This window comes from Aethalodelphis obliquidens, unplaced genomic scaffold (genome assembly GCF_003676395.1).
Source record: "Aethalodelphis obliquidens isolate GAN/ISIS:26980383/991018 unplaced genomic scaffold, ASM367639v1 scaffold48, whole genome shotgun sequence".
Classification (NCBI taxonomy): domain Eukaryota; kingdom Metazoa; phylum Chordata; class Mammalia; order Artiodactyla; family Delphinidae; genus Aethalodelphis; species Aethalodelphis obliquidens.
The window spans coordinates 8,705,525-8,724,100 of NW_020837992.1; the positions used below are offsets into that span (position 1 = coordinate 8,705,525).

General features: G+C 46.5%; 1 protein-coding gene across 1 annotated transcript in view; it reads right to left on the bottom strand.

Annotated features, from left to right (window-relative positions):
• Positions 1-15,203, bottom strand: part of PACC1 (proton activated chloride channel 1) — a 41,302-nt gene extending 26,099 nt beyond the window's left edge. The window contains exons 1-2 of the mRNA XM_027082935.1: positions 15,001-15,203; positions 10,840-10,936 (exon numbers count right to left, since the gene is read on the bottom strand). Coding sequence (XP_026938736.1) covers positions 10,840-10,936; positions 15,001-15,036 — 133 coding nt within the window. The 5' untranslated portion in view covers positions 15,037-15,203. The remainder of the gene's footprint in view (positions 1-10,839; positions 10,937-15,000) is intronic.
• Positions 15,204-18,576: the final 3,373 nt, after the last annotated feature.

The window sequence follows — 18,576 nt, forward strand, 5'->3', positions numbered from 1 at the left end:
TTTGCACAGCAAAGGAAACCATAAACAAGACCAAAAGACAACCCTCAGAATGGGAGAAAATATTTGCAAATGAAGCAACTGACAAAGGATTAATTTCCAAAATTTACAAGCAGCTCATGCAGCCCAACATTAAAAAAACAAACAACCCAATCCAAAAATGGGCAGAAGACCTAAACAGACATTTCTCCAAAGAAGACAGACAGATTGCCAACAGACACATGAAAGAATGCTCAACATCATTAATCATTAGGGAAATGCAAATCAAAACTACAATGAGATATCATCTCACACCAGTCAGAATGGCCATCATCAAAAGATCTAGAAACAATAAATGCTGGAGAGGGTGTGGAGAAAAGGGAACACTCTTGCACTGCTGGTGGGAATGTGAATTGGTTCAGCCACTATGGAGAACAGTATGAAGGTTTCTTAAAAAACTACAAATAGAACTACCAGATGACCCAGCAATCCCACTACTGGGCATATACCCTGAGAAAACCATAATTCAAAAAGAGTCATGTACCAAAATGTTCATTGCAGCTCTATTTACAATAGCCCGGAGATGGAAACAACCTAAGTGCCCATCATCGGATGAATGGATAAAGAAGATGTGGCACGTATATACAATGGAATATTACTCAGCCATAAAAAGAAATGAAATTGAGCTATTTGTAATGAGGTGGATAGACCTAGAGTCTGTCATACAGAGTGAAGTAAGTCAGAAAGAGAAAGACAAATACCGTATGCTAACACATATATATGGAATTTAAGAAGAAAAAAAAAATGTCATGAAGAACCTAGGGGTAAGACGGGAATAAAGACACAGACCTACTGGAGAACGGACTTGAGGATATGGGGAGGGGGAAGGGTGAGCTGTGACAAAGCGAGAGAGAGGCATGGACATATACACACTAACAAACATAAGGTAGATAGCTAGTGGGAAGCAGCCGCATAGCACAGGGATATTGGCTCGGTGCTTTGTGACCGACTGGAAGGGTGGGATAGGGAGGGTGGGAGGGAGGGAGACGCAAGAGGGAAAGAGATATGGGAACATATGTATATGTATAACTGATTCACTTTGTTATAAAGCAGAAACTAACACACTATTGTAAACCAATTATACCCCAATAAAGATGTTTAAAAAAAAATGGATTAAAGACCTAAATGTAAGGCCAGAAACTATCAAACTCTTAGAGGAAAACATAGGCAGAACACTCTATGACATAAATCACAGCAAGATCCTTTTTGACCCACCTCCTAGAGAAATGGAAATAAAAACAAAAATAAACAAATGGGACCTCATGAAACTTCAAAGCTTTTGCACAGCAAAGGAAACCATAAACAAGACCAAAAGACAACCCTCAAAATGGGAGAAAATATTTGCAAATGAAGCAACTGAAAAAGGATTAATTTCCAAAATTTACAAGCAGCTCATGCAGCTCATTAACAAAAAAACAAACAACCCAATCCAAAAATGGGCAGAAGACCTAAATAGACATTTCTCCAAAGAAGACAGACAGACTGCCAACTAACACATGAAAGAATGCTCAATATCATTAATCATTAGGTAAATGCAAATCAAAACTACAATGAGATATCATCTCACACCAGTCAGAATGGCCATCATCAAAAAATCTAGAAACAATAAATGCTGGAGAGGATGTGGAGAAAAGGGAACACTCTTGCACTGCTGGTGAGAATGTGAATTGGTTCAGCCACTATGGAGAACAGTATGGAGGTTTCTTAAAAAACTACAAATAGAACTACCATATGACCCAGCAATCCCACTACTGTGCATATACCCTGAGAAAACCATAATTCAAAAAGAGTCATGTACCAAAATGTTCATTGCAGCTCTATTTACAATAGCCCGGAGATGGAAACAACCTAAGTGCCCATCATCGGATGAATGGATAAAGAAGATGTGGCACATATATACAAAGGAATATTACTCAGCCACAAAAGGAAATGAAATTGAGCTATTTGTAATGAGGTGGATAGACCTAGAGTCTGTCATACAGAGTGAAGTAAGTCAGAAAGAGAAAGACAAATACCGTATGCTAACACTTATATATGGAATTTAAGAAGAAAAAAAAATGTCATGAAGAACCTAGGAGTAAGACGGGAATAAAGACACAGACCTACTGGAGAACGGACTTGAGGATATGGGGAGGGGGAAGGGTGAGCTGTGACAGGGCGAGAGAGAGTCATGGACATATACACACTAACAAACGTAAGGTAGATAGCTAGTGGGAAGCAGCCGCATGGCACAGGGATATTGGCTCGGTGCTTTGTGACCGACTGGAAGGGTGGGATAGGGAGGGTGGGAGGGAGGGAGACGCAAGAGGGAAGAGATATGGGAACATATGTATATGTATAGCTGATTCACTTTGTTATAAAGCAGAAAGTAACACACCATTGTAAAGCAATTATACCCCAATAAAGATGTTAAAAAAAAAACATGGCAGGTAAAAGCATATTCACTGTCATGAGCTGCTCATAACTGCAGTGGCAACAGGTTTCAGGTTGCTACATTCTGAGGGGGCTTGAAAAGATCACAAGATAAAAGTGAAGGACTGAATTGGTGTGTAACGTCTGAATAGAATTGTTAAGAGTTGGTAGGGACCTGAAAGGGTATCTGGTCCAACCCCATTCCTTGTGCAGTGATCCTGGTCCCACAGTCAACACCTGGCACAGAATGAGGGTCCTAGAGTCCTGACTCCTAGCGCATGCTCTTCCGCTACACGACAGTAAACATCAGTCCTTAAGATTCAGTTACTAATGACGATAAAAGAAGATCTGATTGAAAAAACATAACTTCAAAACAAGCAGAACATTTTTAAGGTAAACTGCATATTACGTCTAGGCTGTACAACATGATGAACAATGACAGGCATCTGTGGGCAGGTGTCTCCGCTATCACAGCCAGAACATGATTTGAAATGTTCTGCCTTCATGGTGCCTTTGGTTAGGGAAAGAGGTGACTTTCTCCCTACTTATTCTCGAAACTTCAAAAAACAAACTAATTTAAGGCAAAAAGGCAAAAACTTTAAGGCAAAAAACTAATTTAACAGAAAGGTCACATGACAACTGCACCATCTGTATTTGTTTGGCAGGGGTACCTGGACAAATTACTCTCGTGGGAACACAGGCCCAGAGTCTCTTCTGTTTCATTCACAGAAGCCAGGTTTAGCCTCTTCACAGGCCCTTCACTGATCCACAAATTGGCATGTAACATAAATAAAACACTGTAGAATTGTTTATCATCCACACGTGCTATATGTGACACTCCGATTCTAAAAGTAGACACCGTTTCATTTTACCATTCTTTTAGACGGGTGCTGGATATCTGAGAAAATGTCCCACACACTCTGCAGTCAGAAAAACCAAACTCTGGCTTTTTTTGTGGCAAGCAGGATGAATGTATTTTAAAAGTATACATCCTTTATATATATATGCAAAGTCACAGTAGTAGAGAAAAATAATGCACAAGATTTTCTTGGGAAAGGTAATTTATGAGTTTTGTAAAACCCATGACAGAATTGCTTCAAAAACCCAAACTTGCCCCAGAATGTAAGTCAGGCCATTAAGAGGATATGCAAAACATTGTGGGACCTTTATTTACAGGAAAGGAAACTGGCTGACTACCGCAACCCTGCAAGACTCTACCTTGCAGAGAGCACTGGGCTAAGATGCATTCAGATTGTGAAGAAGAAATGACTTCTTTATCTCTTTTTCTTTTTAGTGATGTGGTGGGTTTGTTGTTTTAATTTTGTTTTGGTTTTTCTGTGAGATATAATTTACCTACCATAAAATTTACCTTTTTAAAGTGAATATATTTTGTAGTTTTTAAAATATTCACAAGGTGTATAACCATAACCACTATCTAATTACAGAACGTTGTCATTACCCAAAAAGAAACTCCACACCCATTAGCAGTCACTCCACCTTTCTCCTGGTCCCTGGTAACCAATAATCTATTAGGTCGGCCAAAAGTTCCATTCAGTTTTTTCCATAAGATGGCTCTGGTAGCACTTAGTTGTCCTTAACTTTGTTCAAAACAATTCTGTTAGATTGTTTGTGAGAGCTGTCATATCAGCGTGCATTTAAAAAAAGACATCAAAATCTGTGAATTTCTGTGTAGTCATTCTAATATGGAAGATGGAAAAGAGCAACATTTTCAGCATATTATGCTTTATTATTTCAAGAAAGGTAAAAACATAACAGAAATGCAAAAAAAGATTTGTTCAGTGTATGGAGAAGGTGCTGTGACTGATTGAACATGTCAAAAGTGGTTTGCAAAGTTTTGTGTTGGAGATTTCTTGCTAGAGGATGCTCCATGGTTGGGTAGACCAGTTGAAGTTGATAGCGAGCAAATTGAGACATTAATTGAGAACAATCAACGTTATACCACACTGAAGATAGCTGCTGACATACTCAAAATATCCAAATCAAGTGCTGAAAATCATCTGCACCAGCTTGGTTATGTTAATCGCTTTGATGTTTGGGTTCCACATAAGTTGAGCCAAAAAAACCTTCTTGACCATGTTTCCACACGCGATTCTCTAACATGATGAAAATGTTCCGCTTTTTTTTTTTTTTAAGATTTATTACTTATTTATTTATTTATTTTTGGCTGTATCAGGTCTTAGTTGCGGCATGAAGGCTCTTCGTTGCAGTGCGCGGGCTTCTCTCTAGTTGTGGCGTGCGGGTTTTCTCTTCTCTAGTTGTGGCGTATAAGCTCCAGGGTGCAAGGCCTCTGAAGTTGTGGCGCACGGGTTTCAGAGCACACGGGCTCTGTAGTTTGCAGCACACAGGCTCTAGTTGAGGCACACCAGCTCAGTAGTTGCGGCACACGGGTGTAGTTGCCCCACAGCATGTGGGATCTTAGTTCCCTGACCAAGGATCGAACCTGCGTCCCCTGCATTGTAAGGCGGATTCTTTGCCACTGGACCATGAGGGAAGTCCCAAATGTTCCGTTTTTAAAACAAACTGTGACAGGCGATGAAAAGTGGATACTGTACAATAATGTGGAATGGAAGAGATCATGGGGCAAGCGAAATGAACCACCACCAACCATACCAAAGGCCGGTCTTCATCCAAATAAGGTGATGTTGTGTATACAGTGCGATTGGAAGGGAGTCCTCTACTATGAGCTTCTTCTGGAAAACAAAACGATTAATTCCAAAAACTACTGCTCCCAATTAGACCAACTGAAAGCAGAACTCATGGAAAAGCATCTGGAATTAGTCAACAGAAAACACATAATCTTCCAACAGAATAACGCAAGATGGCATATTTCTTTGACGACCGAGGAAAAATTGTTACAGTTTGGCTGGGAAGTTCTGATTCATGTGCCGTATTCACCAGACATTGCATCTTCGAATTTCCATTTATTTCGGTCTTTACAAAATTCTCTTAATGGAAAAATTTTCAATTCCCTGGAAGACTGTAAAAGGCACCTAGAACAGTTCCTCGCTCAAAAAGATAAAAAGTTTTGGGAATGTGGAATTATGAAGTTGCCTGAAAAATGGGCAGAAGGTAGTGGCACAAAAGGCTGAATACATTGTGCAATACAGTTCTTGGTGAAAATGAAAAATGTGTCTTTTATTTTTACTTAAAAACCGAAGGCATTTTCCGGCCAACCCAATACTTTCTCTTTCTATGGATATTCTAGGCAAGTCACATAAATGGAATCATATAATATGTGACCTTTTGTGTCTGACTTCTTTCAACGTATGGGGGGTTCTAATTTCTCTGTATCCTCACCAAAACTTGTTAATCATCATCTTATTGATTGCAGCCATCCTTGTAGGTATGAAGTGGTATCTCACTGTGGTTTAGTTTTGCCTTTCCCTGATGACTAATGATGTTGAGCATCTCTTCATGTGTTTATCAGTCATTTGGATATCTTCTTTGAAGAAACATTACTCAGATTCTTTGCCCATTTTTTAATTGGGTTGTCTTTTTATTACTGAGCGTAAGAGTTCTTTATATATTCTAAATACAAGTCCCTTATCAGATATATGATTTGAAAATTTCTCCCATCCTGCGGGCTATCTTTTCACTTTCTTGATAGTAGCCTTTGATGCACAAAAGTTTTTCATTTTGATGAGGTCCAATTTACCTATTTTTCCTTTGGTTGTTTACCTTTATCTATTCTATTAATATACAACTGTTTCCATGGAGAACTGATTGTAATGACTAATTAACTGTTTTCCTCAATGTGATTACATCTCTGATGTAATAAACTGCTTATTCAATTAGCATGTCTGGTCTCATCTCTCCCTTTGAAAAGAATAATAAGTGGCTGTGCTTCCCCTGATAGAGAGGCAACGAACAGACTGAGGCTTTTACCACATTATGGTATGGAATTCTTTATCTCAGAGAGTAACATTGGGAACATAATCCTGGGCGCTAGGTGCTTAACTCAAACCTCAGTTGCTAAATGCTCAGCAGCCTCATACTGTCTTCCTGTCCTGCTACTCTTAGTTCCAGGCCCTGCATTCAACTCCAGCTCCACCTCCTCTTCTGACCTCCAAGTGTGGACATCCTCCGAGGCTCCGTCTCCATGGCCCTCTCCTGCTCATTCCACGTTCTGTGTCCCTGGCTTTCTTCCAGGCCCCTAAACCGCCCACTACGGGTCCTCTCTCCGGTCAATCCTATACCTCTCACCGCCTCTAGGCCATCTCTAACCAGACCCACCACATCAACTGAAGCGTGGTGTGTGCACCGCAGATGAGCATCTTCTCTTCCAGCCACTTGCCCCTCCGGACTCTGTCTCTGGATGGTATTATTCTCCCACTCACCTGGCTTCCAACCTCAGAGTCTTCTTTGGTTCTTTCTTCTACCCCCTCCCCTACATCAAAGCAGCCTATCACATCAGCCTTCAGCCTTTGACATGGCACAGTTGTCTCACTTCACCTTAATCCAGGCCCACAACCTGCCACACTGATCTTCCTAACATGCCCACTTCACTCCTCTTACTGCTCTGCTCCACTCCCTTTAAACACTGCCTGCCCCCTAGAGAAAGTCCAAACCCCGACACTCAAAGCCACCCCCAGTCCGACCCAGCTGAGCTTTCCTACCTCACCTCCCTCTGCTTCCCCTACCAACCCTCTGCTCCAACCACTGTACCACCCACCGACTCTGAAACACCCTATTGTCATTCCCATCTCTACGTGTTTGTGCACACACCCCTCCTCCCTGGCTAGCCCTTCTTTTTCACCCATATATCACCCTCCTTCAGATTAATCCCACTTCCTTCACCAACCAGCCCTCCTTCGTTCACTCCTGAGGCACCTGTCTCTAGCATTTCTTTGGCCCTCATTCACTCATTCAAGTTGGCTTACATGAGATGCCTTCCTGCTCCAAATCCCCACCTCCCTCTCCCAGGGTACCAATACACACTGAGCACCTACAGAGGGCCAGGCACTCTACCAGGCACTGGAGTTACAATGGGGGTAGGGAGGGGACAAACCTTTGTGCCTCACAAAACTCAGGGGCAGGGCCTAGGGGCTGACACAATTAACGAAAGAATTATGGTCAATAAATGGACACTCTCAGCTGTGCTAAATGCTACAAAGGAAAAGTACTGAATACTAGAAAGCAGGTAACAGGGAGAAAAAGACCCCATTAGGTAGCTCAGGGCAGGCTGTGTAGAAGGAGGGCAAGTTCTTCTTTGGGTAACCTCCCTTCTCTCTCCACATGGCCTGAGTTCCCGGAAGTAGGCCATGCCTCACTCACCTTCTTCGTGGTTTTAGCATTGGGCATAAGGGTGAAGGAATCCATGAGTGACTCTGGTGAAGGAAGGGGAGGATTTTGGAACAAGAAAGCATCTCATCCAGGAACAACTGAGCCAGAGTCAGAACACGTTCAGAGACAGCCCTGGGTTCAATTTGAGCCCTGCTACTCTTTAACTCTGAGCACAGTACTTAACCTCTCTGTGCCCCAGGTTTCTGTCTATAAACTAGGACTAACCGCCTCCCTCAGAGGGTGGCTGGGAAGATTATGGGATAAAGTATATAGAAAAAGCCCTACCCAGGCCTAGTAGAGGAAAGCACCTAATCATTGGTGGCTGCTGTCATTAACCATTATTTTTATTATTCTTAGGGGACTCAGATGCAGGAAGTGAGCTCTGAAAGTTGTACACCAGGTCATCAAATTCGGGCCAAGTCACTACTGAGACGAGCCAAAGGGGCTTCTGTGCACAGTCTAAACAGGAGATGCGCCCAGGAGAGTTTCCCCAAAAGCAGGGACGGCTCTTTGCCAGCCAAAGGAACTACCCCAAATTTGCTCTGCCTGAGGTCTGCCCTGACTGATCTCAGGCCTTGAGGCCCCAGGAACCTGAGGCAAAAGAGAGGCTGCCAAGGTCGAAGGTCATCACGGCCACTTCCTAATTTGCCTGGCATTTATCTATAAAAGGAAACACAACAGGAAACTTCATCTTTCCAAGTCTGGCCTCCCTCCTCTTCCTGCTGTCACCATCTATTCTCTTCTGACTGGGGGCAAGAGAGCAGTGCAGGGTGCAGTAGGCAGAATAAAGGCCCATGAGAGATGCCCACGTCCTCAATCTTGGAGCCTATAAATATGTCAAGTTACACGGCAAAGATGGGATCAGAGTTGCTAATCATCCGACCTTAAAACAGGGAAACTATTCTGGATTCTCTGGATGGGCCCATGTAATCACAAGGGCTCTTTAAACATGGAAGAGGGAGGCAGAACGAGGAGATGTGAGAAAGACCTGAAGATGGAAGGAGAGACATGACCCAAGGAAGGCAGGCAGCCTCGAGAAGCTGGAAAAGGCACTAAAATGGGTTTTTTCATGGAGACTCCAGGTAGGAATTCGCCTGCCGACACCTTAATTTTAGCCCAGGGAGACCCATTTTGGACTTCTGATCTCCAGGACTCTCAGATAATACACCTGGGCTGTTTAAGTCACTAAGTTTGAGGTAACCTGTTACACACACAATAGAAACTAACATACAGGGCTTTTGAACAGTTCTCCCTGGGACCTGAGGGCTTCAGAGGCAATGCCTAGAGTCAGAGTGAGGGTAGTCAGGCTACGACCTTTGACACATTGGGCTTTAATAGAAGGATGCTTAAGATATTTTTTAAAAATCACGGGTGCAGTAGAAAGAGTCTGGGGTCAGACAGAGCTTGATCCAGTCTGTCTGTTGACCAGCTATGTGATCTTCCCACACTTCACTTGGCCTCTCTGAGCCTCAGGGCCTCATCTGGAATCATGAGGATGACCGCCTCCCAGGGCTGTTATGAGAATTAAATGGGCAATGGGGATGACAGAGCCTGGCAGTCAGTAAACATGAGCTGCCCTTCCTGCCTCCTTCCTTCTACAAAGTCCTCTCTAAGGATCAGGCACAATCACAGAATTTCCTATCCCGTTCCCCTCCCCTACAAATACGGGAATCCAGAGGAGCAGAAGCCCACCTCCCTCAATCCACCCAAGAAGCTGGAGTCAGGCTGGGACTCCATTCATTCACTCACTCACTCATTCATTCACTCAATGAATCCTTAGTGCATGGCCAGGGCTGAATGGGGAGCAAAAGGGACTGTCTCCACCCTGGTGGAGTTTACGGTCTAGTAGAACACACAGACATTAATCAAACAGTCAGGCAAACACATATACCATTCCATCAGCAACAGTTGCAAGGGAGAGATGTGTAGGCTACGAGTGACGGGGGAGGTGATCTAGCCAGGAGGTCAGAGAAGGCTTCGCAGGGAAAAAATGAATGAGCTGAGAGCTGAAGGGTGATTACGCATTAACAAGGTGACAGACGGAAGAGATTCCAGGCAGAGGAATAAAACTACAAAGAGGCCCAGGGGTGGGAAGGAGGCCCAAAGTAAAAGAAGGCCAGCATGGCTGAGGGGCAGTGAAGAAGGGGAAGTAGGGAAGGAAGGAAAAATAAATGACTTTCGGGTTCAACTGGGTGGTGATGGTACCATTCCTGGAAACAGGAGACACTGGAAGAGGGCGAAGCTGGCAGTGGGGAGGCCATGAGGTCAATTCTGGACGTGTGGAGTTCAGGGGACCTTTGGGACATCCTGGCAGAGCCACCATCTGGGAATCTGGATACACAGGATATGAGAACAGGTAACCTCTGGGCCAGAGATATAACCACGGCAGTCACGTGTGAGCAAACAGTGACTAAAGCAGGGGAGGGGGCCTGAGTGAGGTCACCTGCCAGCGACTGAGAGAAGGAGGCCTCTGAGAAACATTTAACACCCAAGAGCTGGCGGGTAACTGCAAAGGAGGCTGGAAGGAGTGACCTGAGAAGTAAAGTGTCACATCATGGAAGCTAAGGGAGCAGAGCGTATCCGGGATGAAGAAGTGGTTGACAGTATCCAACATTCCTGCAAGGCTCTACAAGATGCCACCTTACTGATGGGACCACCCAGTTGGGCGACAAAACTGGACAGGCCTGATGTCCGGGGATGAGGCCTATCAGATAATCGCCCAGAGTGCCCTGGGAAGTGACCCAGGTATTAGAGGCTCAACTGCTGACAGCGTCCCTGGGAAAAAGCAACAAAAAAACAGAGACCCAAAGTTCTTGTCATTGTATCCAATGGCCTGGCCTCAGGATCTGGCTCAAACTAGAGGACAGAAAAGAGCAGATGCCGGCTTGGACACATCCTCTGTCCCAAGGCTGGTTAAATATGTATAGCTCTAAAACGAGGGCAATACTTGAGATCCGACACCAGGCAGGGGCTGTGCCTCCGACACAGGTCCCCAGCTGGCGAGGAGCCTGGACTGGGGCCTCCGGCTGCGGCAGTGGCTCAGCACCGTTTGCCGGCACTTCCACCCCCAGCGCTGAACCCACTTACCTGGTAAGATCCCTGGACCCTGGACTTTGACCGCCTCCTTTTCCCGCTCGTCCGCCTGCTCTGAGTTCTCAACCACCTGATCCAGCTCCTCACTCAGCTAAAGGGAGAAACAAAGAGGGCAAGGAAGTCAGCTACATCAGCTTTGCTTTTCTGGACTAGAATAAGAAAGCAGAAGCTGTTTCTCACTTAACTGTCATCAAAAAACAACAACAACAAAAAGAAATCACATGATATAGGGTATGTTATACCAATTCTACAGATTAGCACACTGAAGCTCAGAAAATTCAAATAACTTCTGTGTGTTAGTTTCCCAGGCAGTGGTAACAAAGCACCACAAACTGGGTGGCTTAAAATAACAGGAATTTATTCCCTCACAGTTAGGGAGGCTAGAAAGCTGAAATCAAGGTGATGGCAAGGTTGGTTCCTTCCAAGGGCTGTGAGGGAGAACCTTTTCCATGCCTCTCTTCCAGCTCCAGATAATGGCCAGCAACCCTTGGTGTTCCTTGCTTGTAGACGCATCCCATCTCCGATCTCTGCCTCCATCTTCACACGGAGTCTCTGTGTCTCCACATGGTCAATCTTCTTATAAGGACATCATTCGTACTGGGTTAGGGCCCATTCTACTTCAGCATGACTGCGTCTTAACTAAATACATCTGCAATGACCCTATTTCCAAATAAGGTCACTTTCTGAGGTGCTGGGGGTTAGGACTTCAACATACCTTTTTGAGGAAGACAATTCAACCCACAATACTTTCCATGGCCACAGAGCAGAGAGCAAAATCCAAGTTAGTCTAGTTCCAAAACCCATGCTCTTAATCGCTTCCCAAAGAAGGAGGAAATGCAAGCTTAGAGTCTGCTGAGGGAGCAGAGGGAACAGAAGTTGGTGTCAGAGCTAAAGTCCACCAACTCAGGCTGCAAATGGCAGAACAAAGTGGGGAGGGCAGACCACCCAGAGACAGGTGCTAATTAGCAGCCTAATAGCAAGCAACCTCCACCTCACTTCATCAGCATTTTCACCTGTCAAATGGCGACAATGATACAATGATAACCAACAAGGTTCTACAGCATTAAGGAGAAAAGCAAGAAACACCAAGACCAGAGTTTAGAGGAGGACCTATTACTGGACTGGGAGGTGAGAGAGGGGATAGACTTCCCAAGTATTTTCTTAGGCTCACAGGGTCAACACTTAAGGTCGCAGGACATCATTAAAAATTCACCTCTAAGAAACTTGAGTTAAAACAAAGCTCTTACGTATCTAATATTCTTCCATCTCCTTCTCCATGCCTCTGCTCCTGCCCTTTATTTTTAACATCTTTATTGGCGTATAATTGCTTTACATTGTTGTGTTAATTTCTGCTATATAACAAAGTGAATCAGCCATATGTATACATATATCCCCATATCTCCTCCCTCTTGCATCTCCCTCCCACCCTCCCTATCCCACCCCTCTAGGTGGTCACAAAGCACCGAGCGGATCTCCCTGTGCTATGTGGCTGCTTCCCACGAGCTATCTATTTTACATTTGGTAGTGTATATATGTCCATGCCCCTCTCTCACTTCACCCCAACTTACCCTTCCCCCTCCCCGTGTCCTCAAATCCATTCTCTACGTCTGCGTCTTTGTTGCTCCTCCCCCTTTAGAATCAGGTAAAGCCTCTAGTTTAAAGCCCTAAAGCCCAAAAGAAAAGAAAACCAACACGTGAAAGATGACACCATGAAACACAGGCCCACAGTGGGAAGGAACACAGATCAAGAGGTCCCCAGGGCTCTTTCCCTTTTGCTGGCCAAAGGGCAAGGAGGATGTTAGTCCTGGGAAGGCCCAGCGTTCTCTGATCCAAGCCTCGCACAGGTTCAGCCTAACCCTAACACACTCCTACCCCAGTTCCCCTGCTGACTACCTGCAGCTATAATAAACCCACCTCCTTGCCCGGCCCTGGCCAAATTCTCAAATGCCCCATCCTGCAAAACCAAAATCTCCCCCCAGCAAAGAAACCTAACTCGGAGCTAGGTCCACTCTCAGAATGACCCACACAAGAAAGATTCAGGAGGCCTCCTTCTTCTGAAGAAGGTGAGAGACAGGGACTTCAGAACGGGCCACCAACGAAAGTAAGGGGAGGGGTCCTTCCAGTGTCTCCCACCAACGGAAACTGAATCCACCCTCGGCCTTACCCCTGCAAGCAGGATAACTGCCTATATTTTAATAAACATTTTAGGAGCCCTGCTGGGTAAGGAGATAATGCAGGTTGCGTGTGAATGGTGAGGGACATGGTCCTGTAAACCAGGACCCCAATGCTCCCCAGAAGCAGGAGCTGCCCACACCCTGCTAATAAGAACTAGCATTCACTGAGGGGTCACGACTGCCAGGCACTGAGCTGAGCACTTTCACAGACCAACTCATCTAATCCTCAGAGCCCTGTGAGATAGGGACTATCATTACCTTCATTTTGCAGACGAAGAAACTTGAGGCTCAGAGAAGTTAAGTAACTTGACAAAAGTCACACAAATGGCAAGAGGCGAGGCAGGATAGGAATGCGTGCTTTTTGACTTAAAAGTCCTAGTATCTACCCACTATGCTCTATTCCCTACAAACCTGAAAACTTTCAGAGTCAAGGAAAGACACAATTCATTTCCCAGGATTCCCCCACTGCCTCGGGTACAGAATCTAGGGGCCGCAGAATCCACAGCACTGGTTAAAATCCATCAGGCTCCTTTGGGACAGAGGAAATGGTAGGAGAAATACAGAAATTTGTCCCAAAGTCAGATTCTAGCCCAGATCCCACACTACAGAATGGCATGCCTCAGGCAAATCTCGTCTGTCTTCAACTTGGCTTCCCCCTCTACTACGGGGCTAAGGCATCTGCTTTATATACTCCACACAGTATCATTTACAAAGGGAGAAATGTACATCAATATTGATCAGTATTGATCAAGACAGCAGCAGTTCACGTGAGAAGGACTGGCAGGATGACAGACTCGTCTGGGAAGTGAGATCCCTATGGAGCATGTGAGATTTGAGATCCCTCCTTGCACAATGGGGGGAATTTTAACCAAAGGAGTTTGAGAAGGGGTTAAAGAAGAAGAAATGGTGTGAGCATAGGCATAGCAGGAGCACGTTTTTAATCGGTGACTTTCCAGTGCCGCCAGAACCTAGGTGGGTGAGGAGATGACGAAGGTAACAGAAGACACGGCTGCAGGGCTGTGAAAGCTTGTAAGAAGCTTGGACTGTTCTGGGTAGACCAACGGCAGCATCAGGTGTATGTAAAAAGGAATGCTCGGAGATCAAGGCAGGGCCCAGCATGGGAGACACCGAAGGGAGAGTTGGTTAGAGCAGACTTGGGGTCACAAACCTGAGGATTGAGGATATGGAACTGCCTGAACTTGCCAAGGGAGGGGAGCACGGTGAGGGACACAGGGGATGGAAGAGAACTAGAAATGACCAAGGTTTGGGACCCTAGAGGAGGAGAAGGAGAGCAGTTCACTAGTGTCAGTAAGAGTCAGCAGGAGGAGCTGGTCTGAGGGAAGGGCTGGAACCGCAGCCTGCAGCGCAGCACAGACAAGAATGAGACAAAGAACTGGAAAGTTAGAGTTACAGTCGTGGGAGGAGGTGAAAGTGGAGAGAGAAACGGAACGGGGCGAGAAGCAGCTCTGTCGGTGAAAGCACATTTTCAAAGTTGGTTGGCCATCAAAACGAGCTGTAATTATCGCTATGGTTAGCAGCTGCAGGGGCCACGAGGCCTTGGGCGTGGAGGGGGCTGATGCCCACCGCGCCTCTGCCCAGCTGGGAGGAAGGCGCGGGTGCTTCCACTTGTTGCAAAGAACCTCGGCGTGGGGGGCGGGGGGGAGTCCGCCCGGCGGACCGCGCTGCTGCCTGGGTCGGACGAGGCTTTAATCATTCACCTGATGGTTAAGGGTCGAGACTCCGGGGCCCCGGCTCCATCCTTCTGCCAAGCGAAGGCAGCATCCGGAGGAGGCTCGGCGTCCCGCTTCCTTCCTGCTCCGCCGCAGCTCAGCACGCGGGGACCCCTCCTCCAAAGCACTCACCGCTACTCGGAGGCGGGCTCTGCCCGCCCGGACGCCCCCCACAGCCCAGCCGCCCGGACCCCCGGGACCCGCTCTGCCTCACAGGAAAATTTGCTTTCGCCCCCGCCCCTGCCTTGTACCTCTTGGTAGGATGTGGAGAGCTCCTGGCGGATCATGGCACTGACCGGACCTAAGGCAAACCTGAGCCCGCTGCGATCCCCGGGAAGCAGCTAGGCGAGCACCGCGGCTGCAGCGCCGAGACCTGCCGGCTCTCCGAGGCGAAACCGGTCCGCAGGAGCGGCTTCGAGACAAGGCGGGGCGAACTCGGCGCATGCGCCTCGCCCCCGCCGCCGCTGGAGCCGCGAAAGGGTTGCTGGGAAGTGTAGTTCTGGGCGTGAGGGCCCCACTCAGCATTCCCGGAGTAGCGAAGCCTTTGAGTTACCCAGAGCCAGGGTTAACCCGCACGTTACACGCACGTGCTTTCCCCTTCTTTTACTTCCTCTCTTTATTGGCGGGGGAAGGACGGCGAAAATGAGTGGAAAGTGGAACAAGGGGGCCAAGTCAGACAGATAGGAGATCCTAATCTATAATTGAAAGAGGAAGCTTGGCCTTGTAGGTTATAACCATAGTTATAAGCACATTCGTGCCCATTATGCCTTTCATCCTGCGAGGAACCCTGTAAAGAGTACATTTTTCTCTCTGTTTTACAGGTGAGGAAACCGAGGTACCTTGTTTCAGAAGGGATCGGGGAGAAGGCCATAAACAAGTGAAGATTATTTAATCCAGGAACAGACGACAAAATCCAAGTTCTTTCCATTATTCCTGGGGCAGACACTTGGAGTCAGGACCTCTAGATTCTTGTCCTGGCTCTGCTCTTCTCCCACAGGTCTTGTAATACTCTGAGCCATCCTCTGTTCACCTTAGAATGCAACTACTAAACCCTGCCCTGCTTCACAGGTCCTTATTTGAGCCAAAACAGGTCCTGCAGCAAAACCCAAAGGTGCTGTTCACAGTAGCAAAAGCCTCCTGCCCTGACTGTGGTGGAAAATTGGGTGTTTGCCCTGTGGCAGGGTGGACCCACATCATCCCCTCTTCCTGCTGCCTGAACAGCTGTTCTATGTGGCTGCCCTGGGCTGCTTAGTAGTGAAGCAGATAGAGGTTGCCTATGCCTTGGTGAATGCTGCTCTGTGTTCCGGGCAGCTGCAACTCTGCAAACCCCTGCACTCAGGGCCTCTTCCCTCCTCAGTGGCAACCATAGTAGCACCAACCACATCAGAGCAGCCTGGACCTTCAGAGTGTTAGTACTGGGAGGCCTCCACCACCTCTTCTGACCACCCTACCCCAGCCCAGACCCTCTGCTCTCACATCTATTAAATGGGACAATATACATAGCACCTAACACATTGTAGGCATTCAGCAAATGTTTGTTAAATTTATGAATGGAACACTTATTGCATCCATTTCAGTTAACAGTTGCTTACCAAAACAAATAAACAACAAACAACTCATTGAATTACTTACAGCTTTACTACAAGGGAGGTTGATAGAACAAGTCACACAATCATAGAAATTTAGAACTAGAAGGAACCAGAGAAATGTAGTCCAGCCCTATCATTTCTCTCTACTCTTTGTTGGTATGAGCAAACTGGAAAATTATGGGCTCCCACATTTGAAGGAGATACTGACAAATACAATATCTGACATGGTTTAACAAATACAGTGTGCCAGGCACTGGGATACAGACATGAATAGGGTACTCCAAGGTCCTTGCTCTTGTGACTCTTCCATGCTAGAGTCGAGAAACAGACCTTGAACACGTTAATAGAATTTTCTGTACTTGCTGTCCCCAAGTCCTTTCCTCCCATTTCCACATGAGCACACACCAATCAGGCTTTTATGTTCACCACTCCACTGAAACGGTGCTTATTAAGGTTACAAATGACCCCTGCGTTGTCAAATCAGATGGCCATTTCCCTATCCTCCTCTCGATCTATCAGCAGTACTGGACTCAGGTCATCCTCTCTCTTCCTTGTACACTTTCCTCTCCTGGCTTCAGGACACCACACGCTCCCACTTTGCTTCCCACGTCACTTGCTGCTCCTTCTCCAGTCTCCTTTGCTGGTTTCTCCTCATCCCCTCAACTCTACAGGGTCGCCTTCCTCAAGCTAGGTCTCTGATCTTTCTACTCACTCCCTAGGGACTAATAAAGTGGTCTCCTCTAGTCTCATGGCTTGAATTACCATCTACATCCTAAGGATTCCCGTTATGGGTTGAATTGCGTTCCCCAAAAAGATATGTTGAAGTCCCAACCCCTGGTACCTCAGAATGTGACCTTCCTTGGAAATAGAATTGTGGCAGATGTCATTAGTTGAGGTCACACTAAGCAAGGTGATCCCTTCGTCTGTTATAACCCGTGAATTTACAGGAAGATGGAAGACAATAGGAAGGTAGACACACAGGGTGAATGCCCTGTGATGACAGAAGCAGAGATTGCAGTGATGAAGCTGTAGGCCACTCACTTCCTCACCATCTACAGGTCTTTCTCGCAACATCACCTTATCAGCAATGCCTCCTCTGAAGCACCCTGCAAACCCCATTGCAGCTCGTGCCCCCTCACTGCTTTATATTTCTCCCTAGCGTGTACCACCTTCTGACTTTCATTTTCAGTCTCCCTGCACTAGAATATAAGGTCCGTGAAGGCAGGGTGCTTATGTGTCTTGTTCATTGCTATATCCCAATGCCTCCAACAGCGCCTGGCAGTTACTGGTACTCAACGAGTAGTTTAGTAAATAAACGAACAAAATAATTTCACATAGTGAAAAGAGCTCTAAAGAAAGGAAAAGGGACCACGTGATAGCACATGATAGGGCAGCTGTGGAGGGAGGTGCTGATTGTGGGGAGTCAAGAGAGGCCTCAAGATGGTAGTTACTTGTGAGTTGCGACCTGAGTGACAAGAGGGTCATGACGACCTGCACCCCAGGCCCATGATGACCTGCACCCCAGGAAGAGGGCACCGGTACAGTACAGAGGGCCAGGCTGGGACCCAAGCAGAAGGCAATGTGGCTGGAGGGGACCGATGGAGGGGCACTTAGGAGACAGAGTCAGAGGGGCAGGAAGAGGCCAGATCCTGGAGACTGGGTTGTGCTGATCCTGGGCTTGTTTGCTCTCAGATCCCATTCTCACCTCTCCTGCTCAGCTCTCGGTTACCAGGGCTGGTCCTGAAGGCTGGGTTTCCACTGGGTTCAGTCGAAGCACTGCTCGGAGACTGGAGGGGATCTGCGCAAGGGGGAAGTCAAGGTTTTTCCTTCCCTTGCTCTCTGCCCCTGGCAGCTTCCCTTCCATAGCTCTAGCCCCTGATGCAAAGGTTTTTTGGTGGTTGTAGCTTCGGTTAGGTGACCCAGGCTCCTAAACTCTAAAAACACCAGGATGTTGCCAATCTTCCTGCTTTGCTAATCTCTGGGCTCCCTCGGGGTTGCTTCTCAGCCTCTTGCATCACCTATGTAACCAACTCCCTGCATTACAGCCATTCTGTTTTACTTAGATTAGTTTCTGTTTTCCTTGCAGATAACTTACTGATTCATTTGGAAAAATGAAGCTGGGTTCAAGTAGGGAAGGGCAATCAGGGGGATGCCTGGAGAAATCCAAGGGCATATGAGCACACTATTAAATTATAGACTCACACTCAGTGTCTCCGGGACGAGGAAGCTAGATCTGAT